The sequence below is a fragment of the Globicephala melas genome, chromosome 14, assembly GCF_963455315.2.
Source record: "Globicephala melas chromosome 14, mGloMel1.2, whole genome shotgun sequence".
NCBI classification, from domain to species: domain Eukaryota; kingdom Metazoa; phylum Chordata; class Mammalia; order Artiodactyla; family Delphinidae; genus Globicephala; species Globicephala melas.
Window position 1 is genome coordinate 60,848,839 of NC_083327.1, and position 20,218 is coordinate 60,869,056.

Here is a 20,218-nt window from a genome sequence, read left to right on the forward strand (position 1 = left end):
TGTGTGGACCATTACTGAATTCTGACATCTTTTCTAGTGTTTGGGCAGCAAACTGGGAAAGCAGCTTGCACTTTGTAACGTATGTAATTAACCAACAAAGAGAATGAAAGATGGGATACCCAGTAGGTATTCTGAGGAGTAGATTTCTTTTTGGTTAAATAATAAAATGATTATGTGCATATGATAGTTCGACCACTTTTTAACTTTAGTTAATGTTTTGCAATTTCTCCTGTTGCATGGTCATGCTGAAAGGAGACTTCTGTTAATTTGCTCTTCTGCTTTCCTAACCACGTTGATTTGGCAGCCCTTCACTGCATCAGTGCAATCTGTAGCATTAAAAAAGGAGTAGAAGCCACAAGAATATATGCAAATAAAAGCAGCTCTAACTCTTGAATCCTCCAGCCTTTTTGTAGGTTAGAATGAGAATAGCCCACTTCTTAATTTGCAGCAAACCTTTATGATCCTATTGGAAATTATGTTAAAGTAGATTTTTAAGACGTTCCATGTGAGAGTTGTACTTGGTAACATAATCCCTCTATTTTCAGTTTTAACAAAATGATGACAGTGAAGGTAATCCTATAGATGACAGGCTATACCATTATTAAAAAGCAGGGTCTTGCATTGATAGAAGGAAACATCTTGACAACTGTCTCATAGGCGCAAGTTTTGGATGATGCAACAACTTTTATCTTTCCTCTAACAGCATCTGATACCTTGTGCAACTTCATTGCTAAGTTCCTTCTCCCTTTTTCCTCCCCGCTTTTTCTTTATTCCCCCACCCCCTCCTTAGACACAGAACCACACATGCAGCTACCCTGGGTGGCACAGCACCACCATTGCCGACCACACCAGACCTCATGGAGACAGTGCACCTGTTTCCTGTTTGGAAGACCACCACTCCACTCCATCTCTGCCGGTGGATCCTGGTTCCCTACCTGAAGAAAGCGCCTCTCCAGCCAGGTGCATGATCGTCCACCAAGGCACCATTCTGGACAATGTTAAGAACCTCTTAGAATTTGCAGAAACACTTCAATTTATAGATTCTGTAAGTAGAATTTTTAAGGCAAGCTAATGTTTTTGGAAGGGGGATTAGGAAACTCCTCAAATTGTTGCCATTTTCTATGGCGAATATCATGTTACTAGCATATGTTAACGTAAACGTATGACTTTAGTTTCTGTGTATATATTTTTTCAATATCTGATTTCTTAGGCTACCCAGATATAAAGGTAGCTTTTCACATATTTCCTTCAAAATGCATATTTTTAAAAATAGTAAAGTTAATGACCTATAAGTAGAGCTTGGGTAATAGGAATGATATTTGGATTATTTTAAACTTGTTTTTTTGTACTTTGTTTACTCCTTTGTGTTTCCCTAAAATTGTGCTTTGCTTTTGGATAGCACATTAAGAATTATGTTCCCTCGGAGCTTAAAGCCATCTTTCAATATATGTGAATTGGTAATATGTTAATTTGTTGGCGCATGGCTTTCTCCACAAAACATTGATTACCAGTCCCAACGGATTCACTGAGACAAACCATCTCTGGTGAAACAAACTTGAATTCAGTACCACAAAAGCAGACACTCAATTCATTTCCTTTGTTTCCCGGTTGGTTAAAAAGCATTTACTGCATCCCCCATCAGACAGAGGATGAACATTGCCAAAATGTGCTATCAAAAAGTCTTCTTTTTGCTTTGAACTGCATGCAAATGATAGAGTGCCAGGAGGTCCCTGCAGCACCAGGGCAGGGCCAGCCTTGAGGCAGCATGGCAGACGCACCATGCAGTGTACCAGAACAACTGTTCATCCCGAAGCTGTTTCTCAGGAGGTCAAGCAAGTGGGCCAGGTGTTTTCTTTGCGTTCAGCATCTCTTTCTCAGTGCTGTGTTTCAGGTGATGGCACACATCATGCACACACTGTCTCAAAGTTCTGTGCCTCCCACATTGTTTCAGGATCCTTCATCGTGGGGTGATCTCAGCAGTTTTGAATTCTTTGAAGAAGCAGCTTTTTCACCTAGCCAACACCACGCAGGCAAAGGCCCTCCACCTTCAGCAAAGAGAGGGCAATGTGAATAGGCCTGCAGGAGAGCCTAGAAAGAGGGCGAACAAACGCAAGTTGAGTGAGGGTTCACTTGACCTGCCCAAGCCCTTCCCTCCTGCGAGGCCCAGCACAATTCCACGGGTCATCCTTCGAAAAAAGCGGGGCCAAGCCAGCCCCATAGCCACTGGACACTCTAGTTCCTTGATATTTGCTGACGTCAGCAGTTCAACTCCCAAGCATTCCCTTGTCAAAAGCCTACCTTTCTCCCCCTCGCAGGTAGAGCACAATTTCTGCACAGCTGTTACTAATTTTCAGCAGACACCTGACCCTTAATAATCTAGAAACTAATCCTTTGGAACAAATGACTCATTACTGTTGTCTTCACTGATTTCATTCCGTTGTTGCCTCTGGCTGTTGCTAAGTCATACTGCCTCCCAGAGTGTAGGCTATCTGTAGATGGACTGATGATTTTGTCATAATTCTCTCTCTGACTTTTTGGTGATTCTAAAGAGAGTTAGTTGCCTGGGATGTGCTTTTATTTCCTTCAACACTAGAGTTTAACGTTTCTACTCCTTCCTCTTCTCCCATCCCTTTAAAACCTTTAACAGATTTTCTGCCTCTTTGTTCACTTATTGTTAAGTGATTCACTGACCCAGGGGAGGAGGGAACCAAATTATGTTTAGATAACATTTGAGCTGCAACGAGAAAATTTAAAGGTTCCAGTCCATCTTTAAGTGAAAAAGTTTTGGGAGAAAATGAGGAACAAATGCTTAAGAAAAACAACGTATGTTTTAATTTCAATTTCTCAACATTGGCTCTTCTGAGTCGTGCCATAATATTTTATTGGCAGTTTTTGCCAATGAATGTTCTTATTTCATACAGCTTTTTTAAGGCATGGAAATTATAATTTTTATCAAAGACTTGTGTTCCTTAATTATGAAAATAATTGAAGCTAAAGGATAATTTGGCACTTTAAAACATTTTTCCAATTATGCCTGTCGAGTCTGTTATAAGAACAACTTAGGTATGAGCAAATGATATGCCCACTAAAAAAAGATCTTCTTTTTTTGCTTGTATTTTCCAAACCCTGTTCTGAAGTATATTAGTTCTACAAGATTTTAATGATGTTCCAGAAAAACATCTAAATATATAGGTATATAAGTTTGGGAAACACTGAATCAAACAAAATTAAAATGGTTTGTTTAGGGCTTCCCTGGTGGCGCAGTGGTTGAGAGTCCGCCTGCCGATGCAGGGGATACGGGTTCGTGCCCCGGTCCGGGAGGATCCCACATGCCGCGGAGCGGCTGGGCCCGTGAGCCATGGCCGCTGAGCCTGCGCATCCGGAGCCTGTGCTCTGCAACGGGAGAGGCCACAACAGTGAGAGGCCCGCGTACCGCCAAAAAAAAAAAAAAAATTGGTTTGTTTACTGCAGGACCTCTCAAAGTTTTTAATATACGGATGTGCATTGTGAATTTCCAGGAGGAGATTACAATATGTGTGTTTCCCAAATTTGTTTTACCTTGGAACCATTTGAGGAACACCTATTACTTTCCCAGAACATCAGTGTTCTGAGAGATACAGCTTAAATTATTCAAGAATTTTCCACATAATGTCAACTTTATATAATAATGGTTCCTAGATCATTAAAGAGAAAAAACAAAGTATGAAAGAAAAAAATGATTACTTTCCAAAAAAAATCACGTTAACACCTTTAATGTTAATAAGAAATGCATCTCATTCTCTTTAATGACAAGTGTCCTTATTGAGAATGTTTTCTTAGGATTTTGCAAGTTTTTCAGCATTGACTCTAGATTTTATTTCTTGGAAATCATACTCCAAATCCCGGGTGCTGAATTGAAATAAAACACTATGTGCTTGTTAACATCATTGTTATCTCAGATAATGGTCCAGTAAAACACACCTACTTGTTAACAACATGTCATTTTTAAATTGGGCTGAGTAAAGAATCACTGTTTAATTTAAGTATATTTTCTTTCTTCCCATATTTAGTTCTTAAACACTTCCAATAACCATGAAAACTTAGACTTGGAAATGCCTTCTTTAACTTCCACCCCTCTCAATGGTCACAAATTGACTGTTACAACACCATTTCATAGAGACCAGACTGTGAAAACTCAAAAGGAAAATACTATGTAAGTCCTTGTTTCAAGAAAAAAATTATTTATTTTATTTACTTATATTTAATTAATAGAATATAGTCCCCAAATGTCTGATCTATTTATAGGTATGTAATTTTACTGATCCACTTTTATATACATAGTCATGTGTATCTCCACATTGAATATGCCTGTCCTGGGCATGTTAGAACTACCTAGAGGTAGAAGGTAGGAGAATAAACTAAATTACCTTTTGTAGTTCATTTCAAAATTTCCTATATATGGGCTTCCCTGGTGGCGCAGTGGTTGGGAGTCTGCCTGCCGATGCAGGGGACACGGGTTCGTGCTCCGGTCCGGGAAGATCCCATATGCCGCGGAGAGGCTGGGCCCGTGAGCCATGGCCGCTGAGCCTACGTGTCCGGAGTCTGTGCTCCGCAACGGGAGAGGCCAGAGGCCACAACAGTGAGAGGCCCGCGTACTGCAAAAAAAAAAAAAAAAAAAAATTTCCTATATATGCAAAGGTAATTTTAAAATAACTTTTCCATTCAGTTTTTCTGTTTGTTCAATAAGTCCTTTTCTTCTTCACCAAAAACAAGCTTTTTCAGCCTTCTTTCCTCTTTGATTATAAACTTAAGAATGAGTATGGTTCTTTACTTAGTTCATATTTTTTTAATCTTATTTTTTCTTTTTGAAATTTATCTATAGATAGGACCTCTTTTGCCATCCCCAGGAAAATTATATGATTAGAAGCCAAGGAGTGATTAAGTAGTCATTTATAGTCAATAAAGCCTTAACCAATTCAAAGAAATGGGAGAGAACATCAATAAGAATTATAAGAAACCTTTTAAAAAAGCAATTTTATTGTTTCCAATATAAAATACACTTTAAAAGGTTAACATATGTTTTCTGTTGTGGGTAGATAAGAGATAATGAATAGATAAAATTGATTTTTAAATGACATCAGATCTTCACAATACTTATGGTCATTATAAAGGCTTAGGGGTACTACATGTGTTTTCAGAATGATTAAAGAAAGATGAGAAATAATTTAATGCTCTTAGTTTTGTGGTATGATATTTTGAAATATGTGATGTACATATTATCTTTTCCCTAGCAATACATATATGATTCATCAGCATACCCTATTCCATATCAATGAGTTTATTGTATTCAGTAGAAAAATATTAAATTTAATAGGTAGAGAAATGTAAGGGACATATGTTCTTTTATATTTAACCAAAACTTGTTTTCCTCTTAAAGTTTCAGAACTCCAGCTATCAAAAGGTCAATCCTAGAAAGCTCTCCGAGAACTCCTACACCATTCAAACATGCACTCGCAGCTCAAGAAATTAAATATGGTCCCCTGAAGATGCTAGTAAGTTCTCACAAAGTTCTTGGGGTTTAGTTGGTTTATTAGCACAGACAGAAATTTTCCTCTGATACAAATGTACCCAATCATCCCTTCAGCCTCAGACACCATCTCATCTAGTAGAAGACCTACAAGATGTGATTAAACAGGAATCTGATGAATCTGGAATTGTTGCTGAGTTTCAAGAAAATGGACCACCTTTACTGAAGAAGATCAAACAAGAGGTAAACACAAGATTCTTTGGAAGGAACAACCCTGCTGTTTTTGTCCCTTGTGGGCAGCTTGATGTGTCTGGGGGAGGGGGGAGGCACTGTGTAACAACACCACTTTTCATAAAAGATTTTCATGTAAGATGCAGTTACGAGGTACTGCCAAGCTGTAGGCATGCAATCTTGCATTTGGGAAGCCGAGCCACTTCTATTTCCTTCCTGTTTGAACAGAAAACATGTGAGAGAGTATAAAGGAAAGAGAAGGAAGCAGTTTTGTATTGTACTTTTTAAAATCACTGATATATAGGTGGATGGATGACTGGTTGATACATAGATATTTAATTTTTGGACATCATGGAAAATTGAAACAAATTAATAGTATCTATTTTTTTGGTAAGTCTTTTTGATTTTATTCATTCTAATGAGTGTGGCATTGTACCTCATTGTAGTTTTTTTTAATAGCTCTTTATTGGAGTATAATTGCTTCACAATAATATTGCTTCACAATACTGCATTAGCTTCTGTTGTACGCAAAAGTGAATCCGCCATATGCATACGTATGTCCCCACATCCCCTCCCTCTTGAGCCTCCCTTCCACACTCCCTATCCCACCCCTCTAGGTCATCGCAAAGCACCGAGCTGATCTCTCTGTGCTATGCTGTTGCTTCCCACTAGCTAAATGTTTTACATTGGTGTCAAGAAGCATTTCCAACAGGTTCGATACAGTGCCACTTGAATTTATTTTCATATAAGGATAAGTGGTTGAGAGATTGGCCATAGATTTACTTTTTCTTCAGCCTTACTGAGACATAATTGACAAATAAAATTATAAAGTATTTAAAGTGTACAATGTGATGTTTTGATACACGTGTACCTTATGAAAGGATTCTCCCCCATTGAGTTAATTAACACATCCATCTCCTCACATGTTTACCTTTTTTTCCAGTGAGAACGTTTAAGTTCTACTCTTTTAGCAAATTTCAGTTATACAATACAGTGTTAGCAACTATAGTCACCGTATTATACATTAGATCCCCAGACCTTATTCATCTTACAGAAGTTTACTCTTGAGTTGAACAGTTTCATGGGAAGTTCTAGCTCCAGAAACAACAAAGCACTTCCTGTTTGCTTTTAGGTGGAATCTCCAACTGATAAAACAGGAAACTTCTTCTGCTCAGACCACTGGGAAGGGGAGAGTCTGAACACTCAGCTGTTCACACAGGCATCGCCTGTGGCAGATGTGCCCGTAAGTTATGACATGTTATGAGATGTGGGCAGCTCACAGAATTCTGTGTGTGGCGTGTGGGACCACTGTGGTTTCGGCATTTAGTGCATCATACTTCTAAATATTCTCTCACATGCTTATTTTCTTATGATTATTAATGTTGAATATAAAGTGAGATTTTCTACATGTGTTGGAAATAGACTGTGTTCAATTGCAGACTTGTTTATTTTCTTATGATCTGAGTCCTTGCCACTTAAAAAATCTGCTGCATGTATATACACATTTCCATGAAAACAGAATATTAAGTTTTACATTTTCTTTTAATTTACTTATTTGTCTTCTAAATGTAGTATAGGGTTTCCCCTGCTATCTGAAAGTAGAGCATTCCTATGATACCTTTAGTAGGCCAAAATGACGTAAAGCAAAGAAGCAGTTTACCTTCGGACATATCTTGCGAACAGGTGCAAAAATTAAATAAAATTAAAAAAAAAAAGAAACAAATGTAACAAATAGAAGCAGACTCACAGATACAGAGAACAAACTAGTGGCTGCCAGAGGGGAGAGGGGTGGGGAGAGGGACGAAATAGGTGAACCGGATTAAGAGGTACGGACTCCCAGTTATAAAGTAGATGTCACAGGGATGTAATATATAGCACAGATAAGATAGTATTTTTTAATAACTGTGTATGATGTGTGATCTATAAAAATATCAACTCACCATGGTGTACACCTGAAACTAATATAATATTTTAAATCAACTATACGTCAATAAAAAGTGAATAAAAATAAGGAAATTGAGATAAAGCACAGGTGCTCACACAATTCAAAACTATGGGGTTGATGCTGAGATGCTGAGTGTAGTGCCTGGGGAAGGAGCTTGGCGGTGCCAGTCTAACTACCCAGGGTGTGTGCTGCCTCTGTAACAGTTGTGGCTGCAAAAGAAAAGCAAAAATTCTCTTCAGGCTTCTTTTGGTTAGCAGTTAGCGAAAATATTAGGTGCTAATGTAGGACTTTCATAAAAGCAAAGTGGTGTGAAGCGAACTTTTGAATAGCAGGGGATGCCTGTATTTCCTCCTTGCTAAGTTGTCTCCTGTTTGGTTTTATGTAGTATCTAGCATAGTGCTAATCACAGTGTCTATAGTAAATTCCCTTTATTGTACCCGATATTGCATTGCTTTGCTTACCACCATTTTTTTAATAGACTATTTTTCAGAGCAGTCTTAGGTTAACAGCAGAGTTGAGCAAAAGGTACAGAGATTTCCCATATATCCCCTGGCCTCACATATGCACAGCCTACCGATCATCAACACACCCCACCAGAGGGGTATATTTGTTACAACTAGTGAGCCTACATTGATACATCATCACCCTAAGCCCAGAGTTTATGTTAGGGTTCACTCTTGGTGTTATTCGTTCCATGGATTTGGACAAATTTGTACTGACATTTATCCACCATTATAGTATCGTGCAGAGTAGTTTCAGTGCCCTAAAAGTCCTCTGCTACTATTCATCCCTCCAACTTCTGGCAACCACTGATCTTTTTACTGTCTCTAGTTTTGCCTCTTCTGGAATATTATATAGTTGGAATCATACAGTGTGTAGCTTTTTCCAGCTAGCTTCTTTCACTTAGTAACATGCTCTTAAATTTCTTCTGTGTCTTTTTGTGGCTTGGTAGTTTTGTTTTCTTTTGTGTTGCCCTTGGTTAACCATTCGATTTTAAAGTTTGTAACTTGTGAATGATTGCCCTTTCCTCTTATGAAGAATCAAAGCTAATAGCAATTGCTAATATTTATTCAGTGTGTTCTAAGTGGTGAGGAATAGTCTAAGAGCTTTAGATACGTTAACTCATCTAATCCTCACAAGGTTGGTAACATTATCATTTCCATTACACCAGGGGGGAAACTGAGGCACAGGGAGGCTTAGTCACTTACTCAAGATTGTATAGCTTATAAGTGGCGGTTCTGGGTTAGAACTTTAGCCTAGTTCTAAATTCCATACTTTTCACCATTATATTATACTGCCATTAATCTGTAAGTCAAAAATATTTCTTTACCAATATATGAAATAAACAGTTCTCTCACCAGAGTTTAATAAATTTTTAAAAGCACAAATTTATTAATCCATTTAGCAGATGTATTTTGAGTGCCTGCCTCATGCCTAGAACTGTGTGGGACCCTGAAGCTTTTTGCTTTAGTGATGTTTGCCACAGTGGGATTAGTGTTAGTACATAGTTGAGTTCTCAGTTTAGCTCATTGGGAAGAGAATTTCTGGCAAATACCTGCATTTTTTTCCTGCCAATGTGTGTCAACTCATAGTAATCTACTCTCTAAAGTGTTAGAATTGTGTCGGCTCTCCTATTATCCAACCTCATTTAAATTTCAAATTATTCTCTTTCCCTTTAGAATATTCTTACAAGTTCCGTTTTAATGACACCAGTATCAGAAGATGAAGACAATGTTCTCAAAGCATTTACAGTACCTAAAAACAGGTCCCTGGCGAGTCCCTTGCAGGTAATTATTATTCCAACATTGGTATCTTAAAAGTCATTCACTAAAAAAAATTTTTTTTTAAAAAAAAGAAAAACATTTTAGACATAGAGGAGTGATGCTTTTAAACAACTCCCAATGTCTAAAAAACTCCTAAAATTCCTTGTTGCCACTCATATGAGACTCACTGGAAATTTCTTATTAGAGCAGGCTCCCAAAGCCTGATGAAGTGAAACATTTCTTACTGTGACTGAGACTAAGATTGTTAATTACACATGTGTCAATACCTCCTTCTTCTACTTTTAAAGGTTTTATAAAAAATTGGTATAGTTTAATTTTAGTTTCAAAATTTTTTATGTTTTCTGCTCCCTCACTAAGCCATCAAAGCTCAGACCCTGTTTAGATTTTCAATGAAGTTTGAAATTAGATAGCTAGAAAAGAATTACAACATATTTGACTATCAGAATGACAAACTCAACTGTCAGTGTTATGTGGCTAATCTGTAGTTGAACATCTGCTCACGGGTTTTAATATCAAAAGAGATTTCCCTTTTTTGAAGGAGGTGTATGTTGATGAAATACAACAAATTCCAAATTAATCCCCAGCCAAATGTAAATAAGAATGCAAGTTTGTTCCCTTAAATTATTTAAAGCATTTCCCAACATTCAATAGCCCAATACCCAGCCACCTGCTGAGCCCTCCTCCCCTCCATCCTCCTGTGCTACACTGAGGGAAAAGCCATAGCCCCTGCAGCATGCAGAGAACCTGGATTAGGAAGTGGAAAGTCACAGTTGTCCTGTGAGGGAAAGGCACTGTTTTAGGCAGTGTGATTTGAAAGAGTGTCCTGTTCCTGGAAGGGCTTTCCCATCACTGCAGTAGGCCTTCTCTCTCCAAATTGTGAGACTCTTAAGACTACCTCCTTTAAAGCATTTCTGATATTTAGCATTATTTTTAAGAAATACAAATACAGCTGGAAGGGCTGTAGGCACACTTTGTGTCTTAATTCCATCAGATTGCTCTCCTTGTGGCTTCTATCTGATCCAACTGCTTTGATGAAAGGTGACTGTTGACTGGAGTGTGGACTAGGGAAAGTCTGTCCTTGTGGGGAATCTGGAGTCCTTCCTGAGTCAATCAGGCTTGGGTAGCCATGTGAAGAAGACTCAGAATATGGCAAAGAACTGGAAAATGAGGAAAAGAACAGAAGGGGGACATATGGGGGACAAAGAAAGGGGATTAGAAGGATTATAACCAGAGCATAGAATTTGACTAGTGCTATTAGTGCATTAATTAAACTAGGTTGAGTTTTATGTATATTTTGTAACATAGGCTAGGATCTGACCGATATTTATAATAGTATAAAAAAAGTGCATTCTAAGTGGCAAAGTGCAACATATATATGTATTTAGGGACAGTTATCATTATGTAGGTTGAAAACCCCTGGTTCTTTCCCTAAAACTAAATCCTAAAGCTTTTGGCCTAACCAAATAGTGTTTAGCAAAACCTAAATCTAAACGTTTATGCAGATATAAATAAAATATATCCAGCCAAACATGGTACAGATATAAAATATATATATTACATAAAATTTGGCAAGAGTGTCAGATTTCTAAAAAATAGGTTGTCTAATTTTTACCTTGAAGATTTTAATGATACTAATTAAAAAAATAATCAGTATGGAACTTTATCATCAGCATATTTATATTTTATTTGATGGAAATATTACTTATCTTTGAAACTCAGTATTAAGTAGTAGCTCTATTTTTTTTTTTAATTTATTTAATTTATTTATTTTTGGCTGCACTGGGTCTTCGTTGCTGCGCGCGGGCTTTCTCTAGCTGCAGCGAGCGGGGGCTACTCTTCGTTGCGGTGTGTGGGCTTCTCATTGTGGTGGCTTCTCTTGTTGTGGAGCATGGGCTCTAGGCCCGCGGGCTTCAGTAGTTGTGGCACGCGGGCTCAATTGTTGTGGCTCGTGGGCTCTAGAGCACAGGCTCAGTAGTTGTGGCGCAAGGACCTAGTTGCTCCGCAGCATGTGGGATCTTCCCAGACCAGGGCTTGAACCCGTGTCCCCTGCATTGGCAGGCAGATTCTTAACTACTGCACCACCAGGGAAGTCTAGTAGCTCTGTTTTTATTAGTCAGTATTTTCTAGTATATCGGTGAGCCATATGTGGCACTCTACAGATTCTGATATTGTATATTGAGATTAAGCCACCTACGTACATCACATGATGAAGGTAACATTTGTCGGCTCCACTAAACTAAATAATTGAGAGCTATAAGTTGATTTTGGAGTCAATGCTTCTATCTACATTATATGGTTTTAGTGATTTACACCACTCAAATATATTTTAATAACCTGCTATAATAGATAACTAATTCATTTTAAGAATGAATGAGTGAATGGCACGCACCATGTATCTCCTTCATTTTGTGTCATGGAAACATAGCTTCTCGTACCATAGAAATATATGATTTCTAAAAAGTTTCAAACTTTTGTGATAAATATCAGAAAATGCGTCAGGTGATTCTAAATATTTAAGCATATATTGCCTATATTTCATATAACCCTGACTCAACAATATTTATGTAGGTAATTTTAAGCAATTTGGTAATTTTTTATTAAAACCATTATGCTTTATCATATATTTCCATTGATAATTCAATTTGACCTAATTAGGCAGATTTCTCATGAACAGTATTGTTGAACATGTTGTGCATTTGTTAAATGATCTGGCTATTCAACTTGAGTACTTTATATAACCTAGAAATTTTGTCATTTGTACTTATAATAAATCAAATGTTAAATGGGATTTTAAGCAAACAATCTAGACATTTTTGTTAGAGTGCATTTAATTAAAACAACTAAATATGACTCCTAAAATATTTTAAATTTCCAATACTTCTAAAATGTCATTTGTATAGTACAGTTGATCATCTATCCATCTAGTTGACTAAATAAATTTACTTAGGTACAAGAAAAGTTTATTGAAGACTACACTAATTGTGCAATTCTGTGTTCTGTCATTTCAGTGGTAATGATCCTTGGCTTAATTAATTATAGCTGTAACACTTTAGACACAGTAGTTATTGTTTTGAGGCCCCAAATATTGGGGCTTTATAGTTCAGCTTCTAATACACATATAAATGCATGTGCTTATACATGAATACGTGTAATAGTTACATGTCCTTCCTCTCTTCTTGGAACCAGCCATTTCCCTAAGGTGCTGTGATCCTTTTAGTGGGAAATGGTATGTAGAGACCAAACTCAGGGTGCTAAGTATGCCCATTTTTTATGCGGGTTGTCATTGAGAAGCAAAGAATTTTAATAACTCAGAGCTTTCCAATACCCCTAGTCCATAAGCTATAATGTTTAGAGGCTATTATAAACCATTATGCACAATGTTATATTTGGTTTTGAAATTATTTATGCTTGATCTTTTTTTAAAAGGAATTTGCAGCAGCTGCATAATAGTATAATAGTTGGATTTCTTCTTTTTTTTAGTTGCCTAAACTTTAATTGTAAAAACAAACAGGGACTCTTATAATAAAAATGTCCTGAGACATTTTTGATATTTGTGTCTTTCATGTAGCTCAGAATATGTGAGATTTTCGGACCATTGTGCTGTTTTCCTCATGCTGTATGGTAGTAGAGAATGGAGTCTAGAAGCTTATACACAAATGAGGAAATAGACATTCAGCCTAGAAAGCTTGCAGTTTGGAGCAGGAAAGGCAGATTCACTGTGGAACACTACTGGATTCTGCTGTTCGAAAGTTACCCTGAAAGAGCCCAAGGCAGACACACACACATACACACACACACAGCTCCCTCAGCAAGGAGAAAAGAACTGCCTGTTTTTCTCAATGTGCTTTCAATTTGCTTTACATTTTGAAATAAATACATTATGCCAATAAACATTTCCTAAGGTAGACATTTTCATTGGTAGATCTGAAACTGTACTTAAGTTATAAGCCTCTGAACTTCTGTATTTTTCTCTTAAATTATAATTTCCTTTTATTCCTGTTTAAAACCCAAATGTAAAAGATGTGTTCATATGCTTTTTACTCACTCACTTTCCTCTTTTTTGTAACCACAGAATGACAGCCTTAAATTTTAATTTCCTGACTTGCCTTGTCCTAGCCTTACTTTTTAAAAACAGTGAGTTTAATTTAAGTAAATTTCTCAAGCCATTAACACTTAAACACATTTGCACAGCATCAAAGAATCTTACGATATTATTGCAAGCAGTTGAAGCTCACTGCTTCAGTTCCACGTGCTTTGGATTGCTTTTTGCATGATTGGCATTGCTAAGGAGTGTAATAAGCTAGCATGCAGGCAACAGGCACCTGGGTTCTAGTCTAGACATCAGCAGTTTCTAACTACATGTTTTTAATTCATTAACTTCTTCAGATGAAAATGCTCTCATTTTAAATTGGGGACTATAGTTATTTCCTCCACTTATCATACAAGGTTTCTATGAAGATCAAATGGATATAATATTACTTTCAAAATGGCGGCACAGGGCTTCCCTGGTGGTGCAGTGGTGGAGAGTCCGCCTGCCGATGCAGGGGACACAGGTTCGTGCCCCGGTCTGGGAAGATCCCCCATGCCGCGGAGCGGCTGGGCCCGTGAGCCATGGCCGCTGAGCCTGTGTGTCCGGAGCCTGTGCTCCACAACGGGAGAGGCCCGCGTACCGCAAAAAAAAAAAAAAAAAATGGCGGCACACTGGCCAATGTACATTGGTGGTACCTATTTTCAGACAAAGGGTATGCACTGTCCCTGTCCTTAGAAACATAGGCAAGGAGGCCTCACTTTGCACTCTGGTGTATTATTTCCTCTCACATGTTCTTTCTCATTCCTTGCTCCACTCTGGCAGAACTGTGTCAGTGGGTCACCAAAAGCGATTGCTGATTCAACTGATTCCTGAAATAAAGGTAGTCAGATCTCTTTGGTGTTATGGAGATGAGACAACTGATTTACTGGTCTTCTCTATTTTTCTGCTGCTTGTGTTGGCATGTCAACTGACACAGAAACAGTCCGTCTCCATGTGACATAGATCTTTCCAGGCATTTCTTAGTGTTAGTGTGCTGTTGTTGACCTACTCCCCTGGATACCTCTGTATCCATTTGGTTCTCCCTTGGGTCACTTTTTTCCACTTGCCCTGGCAAGATTTCACATAGCTGTCAATAATATTTCAGTGACCTGCTTTCAATATATCTTATATAATAAGCAAGTTTACCGTGTACAGTTTTTGGGGTGAACTGAGAAAGGCTAAATGAGTGGGGAAGGCAAGTTGAGCTCAAATTCAGAGTGCTCTACCCCAGAGAGTACACGACCTGGATTTTTTTTTTTGTTTGGTTGGGTTTGGTAAACACTGTGATATTGAATCTTCCTTGGGCCAACAAAGATAGAATTGCTTTAGAGCAATTTGGCACTTATCTTAATCTCAATAGTTGAAAACCAATATGTGACTAAGGAAAGAGCTATTCTTTCAAAAAATTGTGACATCTGAGGCTATGTGACTACAACTGTTGGGAAGTCTATCAACATGTAAGATGAAAAGAACCCTAGAGACATTGGCGACAAACTCCAAATTTGGTAAAAGTCCATCCCTATTAGCGATTGTTAACTTAGACGTGGGTGGGATGTGAAGGCGCTGGTGGATGGAACACCCTCCATCACCATCTGGACCTTTGACCCACGCTAACTTTTAGGTCTCTTTTCTATGAAAAGTTAGCAACTCTGAAGTTGGGAGCATTTAATTGTTTTGTGCAGACATAGGGAAGCATTTATGCGTGGGAAAAGTTTGATAACCATTAACCTTACCTTAGCCACACTTCATCTCAGGTTTATTCTTGACTCTCAAGATACAGCTAAAGATTTCAACATTATCTCTTAGATAACTAATACATTTTAAAAGATGCCCCACTGGGAAGGAATTCTGACTTTTAGAATTTTAGTCCAGAGTAATTCTTTTCTTCAGATAGGTTAAATGGAATTATCAAATAATTCTTAGTCTTTTGGACACCATTTATATCTGCCTATTATTTTAAAAAATGAAACAGAAAAACATAACACCATCTTATAAGTTGTTTTGGTTTTGCAAAATCATTTTTTCATGACTTAACGCAAGTTTCTTATGAGGTCTGTGAACTGTAAAGCACATACCCTGCCAAGGCTATTGACGGCAGCAGCTACTGTGTGAAGCTGCTCTATGAATAGAACGACAATGGCAGTTCTTGTTCAGCATGATGAAAAAACCATTCATATTCTAAGTGAAAATGTGGAGATAATTTAATTCTGACAGAAAACCACCTGTGGACATGGTCTTGTCTCATGTTTTGTCTTCTGTTTTATATAAAGGATCTGCGTATTTATTTAAAGTGCTTCAGCAGGATATCCCAGTTAGACCTCTGACAGTCCTTTTTCAGTTCACTTCTGCCCAGGGGCAATTAAAGGTAAATTATGGGATAAGTAAGATAACTCGCGGGCAAGAGGAGGAAGATGTGCAGTAGGATTATTAATGTTGTAATGAATTAGGGTAGAGTGACATGTCTGCAACAGCACCATGGGTTAGTCATTTAACAAGAATTCATGTGCCGAAATCTGTAATTCTTTTTTTTTTTTTTTCCTTTTTTTGCGGTACGCGGGCCTCTCACTGTTGTGGCCTCTCCCGTTGCGGAGCACAGGCTCCGGACGCCCAGGCTCAGCGGCCATGGCTCACGGACCCAGCCGCTCCGCGGCATGTGGGATCTTCCTGGACCGGGGCACGAACCCGTGTCCCCTGCATCGGCAGGCGGACTCTCAACCACTGCGCCACCAGGGAAGCCCAAAATCTGTAATTCTTACTAATTCTTTAGTGTAAATGAAACTAACATTTAAGGAGAGGGAATGAAGAGGGTGCCCAAGGATCTATATGACAGTATTAAAAAACATCCTCTAGCACGAAGACATTTAATCCTCCTTTGTCAGAACTATTCCATCAGCTTGAAAAGTTGGCCCAGGGCCCCAGGGCTTCAAGGTAAGGAGGGAGAAAGAAATAGCAGGAGGAGGCAGCTGCCCTTTTGGCTGGTGGACCTCAGCATTTCGCTTCTCACCCGAGTATTCGAACTTCTGCTCTTCCTTTACCTTCACAAAGTAGGTATGTGTCTGCTCTGACCAGTATTTCCATTCATGGTTGTAAGAAGTGCTTGCTTTGTACTCTCACGGTGCGGAAAAGGAGCTGCCCACTCACGTTCGCCTTTTTGTTCTGCGCTCAGTGGTTCTTGCACACAGTGGCTACTGTGTCTTGGTGTCTGTCTACACTGGGAGGTTCAGGTGTTCCAAGTCGTCTTGCCCTCCCTCAACTCTGAGCTTCAGGGCTTAGGTGCCCCTCAAATGCTCTGCTTTCTGAAGTTCGGATAGGTCAGTCAATTTGATTTATTTCTTCATAAATTTCATTTTGACTTGGGGGAAGCTGACTGTTTGAAAAGTGTTTTCAAAGTACTAACTAAAAATATATGGTACCTTCTTTATATTGATCTTGTTTTAAATATCTGGTCCTGGAGGAAGAGCCAAACATGAATAAGTGATGAGCCATCTGGGAGATCCAACAAGAACACAGTTAAAGTCCAAGTTGAAAATATACTAAGCCGATAACTGTGTTAGATTCTCTTGAACAGACATTGGGAATCCCGAATTAAGTACTATGTTGTCAAGGATCAGAACTTGACTTTTACCAAGAGGCATTGTAAAAGCAAGCATGAGATTCTATTAATATAGGATTTTAGGATACTTAATTTACTTTAATATAGAAAATTAATCCTATGTTAATTGAAGCACAGCTAAGTAGAAAAATTCTTAACCAGAGAAAAACAGAAACAATCCTTTCTTCCTTGCTCCTCACTTTTATCTCCGTTTTCACCTACATCCTCCCTTCCCCTTCATTTGTTTGTATGTATTCTTTTGAAATATGTATTTTTGGGTTTTGTGTGTATCTTTGTTATGTTTTGCTTACATATAAGATATTAGCATATTAAGATATTTTATTCTGCATCTTTTTGTTTGTTTGTTTGTTTTTGCGGTATACGTGCCTCTCACTGTTGTGGCCTCTCCCGTTGCGGAGCACAGGCTCTGGACATGCAGGCTCAGCGGCCATGGCTCACGGGCCCAGCCGCTCCGCGGCATGTGGGATCTCCCTGGACCGGGGCACACACCCATGTCCCCTGCATCGGCAGGCGGACCCTCAACCACTGCGCCACCAGGGAAGCCCTCTGCATCTTCTTTAGTCACTTGCTTTTAAGATCCATGTACTTTGTTCTGTGTACATCACTGATTCTAAGCCCTGCATAGTACTCATCATGGACAGCCATCATCTTTAACTATTGACTCTCAAATGGTAGTTAGTATATGTCATATTGTTATTGTATGTCACATTGTCATATGTTAGGATGTCACATTGTTATTATATGTCACATTGTCATATATGTTCTATGTGTGTCACTACAAATACAAGCTCAAAATTACAATGATAACATTAAATTTTATTTTGTTAATTGGATTCCTTGTGTCAATTAGGTGTTTCAGTGCTGCACTGAAAAATGTTAGCAACAACATGTAAGCAGTCAACTAAACTAAAATATGAGACTTGGATGGGCAGATAACACACCAAAGAAATATGTATATGTAACCCACTTCCTTCAAACTAGACAAACATCATTTATTCAGAACTGTATCAAAGAATGCTTAACCTACTCTGGTGATTTTACTTAGTAAAACATTAAATGTGACTCAATGGCAGAAGTCAGCCCAGAACGCCTTGTCATCTTTGTCCTGTCATTTTTGTGATTCACAGTTCCGGGAAAATATTATGATAATCAATCTTGCCTATGTAGTATTTCAAGTTATGTATTGAGCCTCTGAGCCTTGAGAGTAAATATGTGTAAACTTGGATGGTGCCTTTACATTGGCAGTGAGATGGCACGACAGACTGGGCAGAAACTGGGTAATCTACTTTGTGTCCTGTGAAAGTTTACAAGTTAGAAACATGGCACTGTAAACCTTATGTCACTGAAAATTTATTCCAGACCCTAGGCAAGGAAGCCCCTTCACATACAAATACCACGTTCATTTGGAATTGTCTCACCTATTTGCTAAAAGTCTGATGACTTTGACACCTCATCTAAGCACTTCTTCCTGCATTCCAAGGCCCTGCTGACCGGACCCTACAATTTCCCACTGATAAGAACTCTAATGGAAGCAGCGAGTTAGAGCCCGGATTCACATTTCTACTTCATCACTTCTTAGCTGGGTGACTTTAAGGGTGTTGCCTCAGCTCTCTCTTCCTTTAAAATTGCCTGCTCTGTAAAACATGTGTAATGAGCCATATTTATGCCACTGGTGTTTTGTATGAGAATTAAATGAGATGATACATGTAAAATGCTTAGAAGCGTGAGTGGTGCGTAGTAAGCACTTGTTAAATGTTGTCATTAAATCCACTGTGTCCCTTCCTCTCTGTCTCCCAGTCCCTCCCACAAGCAGTGTACAAACTGCAGCTTCCTGACTCTTTCATGTTATTTTCCCACCTGGGTTACCCTCTTTACCACTTGTCTATCTAAACCCTGCCTATTCATGCCCTTTGCCTAGAGCATGGCCCTGGCTGCTCGTTGGTGTCCCCTCTCCTCCTCCTCTGGCCGTGGGACCACAAACCTTTCATCTGCCTGTCGTCACTCCACCGGTTTCACATGTGTTCATTTTTTCTCTTAAAGGACAGCAGAGGCCTTTCTTTTCTTATTCTTCTTTTGTCCATGAAAAGCATCCCTCTTAGATATCAACACTAGGAATAGTTGTGCTTTTTAAAACCACTGATTTCTTTTTGAGCTTACAGACAGCAAATCTTATATCTGCTTGTGTTTCTGTTTCCTTCTTTGCATTGACTGCTAGAGAGCTCAGAGCCATGTTTGGAGTTTACATCTTGCCGGTGCATTATAGTTCATGGCAAGTGTTTTAAATACAAATCTCACCTCTTCTTCGTATTATTTATTTTTTCCACATTTCTCTGTGACCCTGCCTTGTCCACTTTTTAAACTCTCTTTGCTTATATTTACTTTGTAAGCATCTTAAATCCTTTTGGGAACTAAGTAGGGCACAAATAGTACATATTTTGGTTTGAAGCAACATGGAGGGAAGGCAGGAGCCAGGGCTCGCAGGAGACAGACACACGTTCAAAACCATTACTCTAGTTACCCATAGAGTGGCCTTGGGCAAGTTATCCTTACTTTCTGAGTCTCCATTTCCTGCCCAGTTTAAGAGAGAATGAACCTCCCACCCAGGGTAGTTGTGCTGTGTAAATGAGATCATGTGTGTGAAGGATCCAGATGCTGCCCATGAGATATTAGTTCCATCCTGTAACTTCCAATGTATCTTTAAAAAGTAAGCTATCCAAGTAAACCGATATTTCTTAATTAGTTGGTATTTAATTGATAAATATCCATTTTAATGATAAATTTAAATTTTCATAACTCAACTTAATCAATTTCATTGTTTAAAAAGATACACTATGTTTAGTAGGTGTTGATCAATTCCAGCACCTACAGGAGCTTCCTTGCTGGGTGGCTCAAGTACTCACCAGTTTGCTTAATAAGTAAATGCCCACAGCTCACCTGAGGTATCTGGGGGATTACACTCATTCCTGTCTCCAACTCTGTAAAATCTCCTAACAGACAAAAGGCACTCAAGTGTGAAGATACAGCTGTATCTTATCATACTGCTTGGAGTGGGTTTTCTCTCTTCGCGATA

The 20,218-nt window shown here is 38.6% G+C and overlaps 2 protein-coding genes across 12 annotated transcripts in view; one reads left to right on the top strand and one right to left on the bottom strand.

Annotated features, from left to right (window-relative positions):
• Positions 1-20,218, top strand: part of MYB (MYB proto-oncogene, transcription factor) — a 34,451-nt gene that overhangs the window by 13,237 nt on the left and 996 nt on the right. Inside the window, 8 exon segments of the mRNA XM_030853400.3 lie at positions 791-1,045; positions 1,952-2,032; positions 2,034-2,315; positions 4,050-4,192; positions 5,417-5,531; positions 5,624-5,749; positions 6,870-6,980; positions 9,362-9,469. Of these exon segments, the coding sequence (XP_030709260.2) occupies positions 791-1,045; positions 1,952-2,032; positions 2,034-2,315; positions 4,050-4,192; positions 5,417-5,531; positions 5,624-5,749; positions 6,870-6,980; positions 9,362-9,469 (1,221 nt within the window).
• Positions 1,337-20,218, bottom strand: part of AHI1 (Abelson helper integration site 1) — a 287,061-nt gene continuing 268,179 nt past the window's right edge. For 4 of the 11 annotated variants that reach the window (XR_009558651.2, XR_009558652.2, XR_009558650.2 and 1 more), the window contains 2 exons: positions 4,407-4,634; positions 1,338-2,088 (listed from right to left, as the gene is read on the bottom strand). The gene's annotated coding sequence lies outside the window, so the exon portion shown is untranslated. Of the gene's footprint in view, positions 2,089-4,406; positions 4,635-20,218 lie in introns of all 11 variants that reach the window. The other 7 variants (XR_009558661.2, XR_009558660.2, XR_009558648.2 and 4 more) reach the window with 3 other exon arrangements.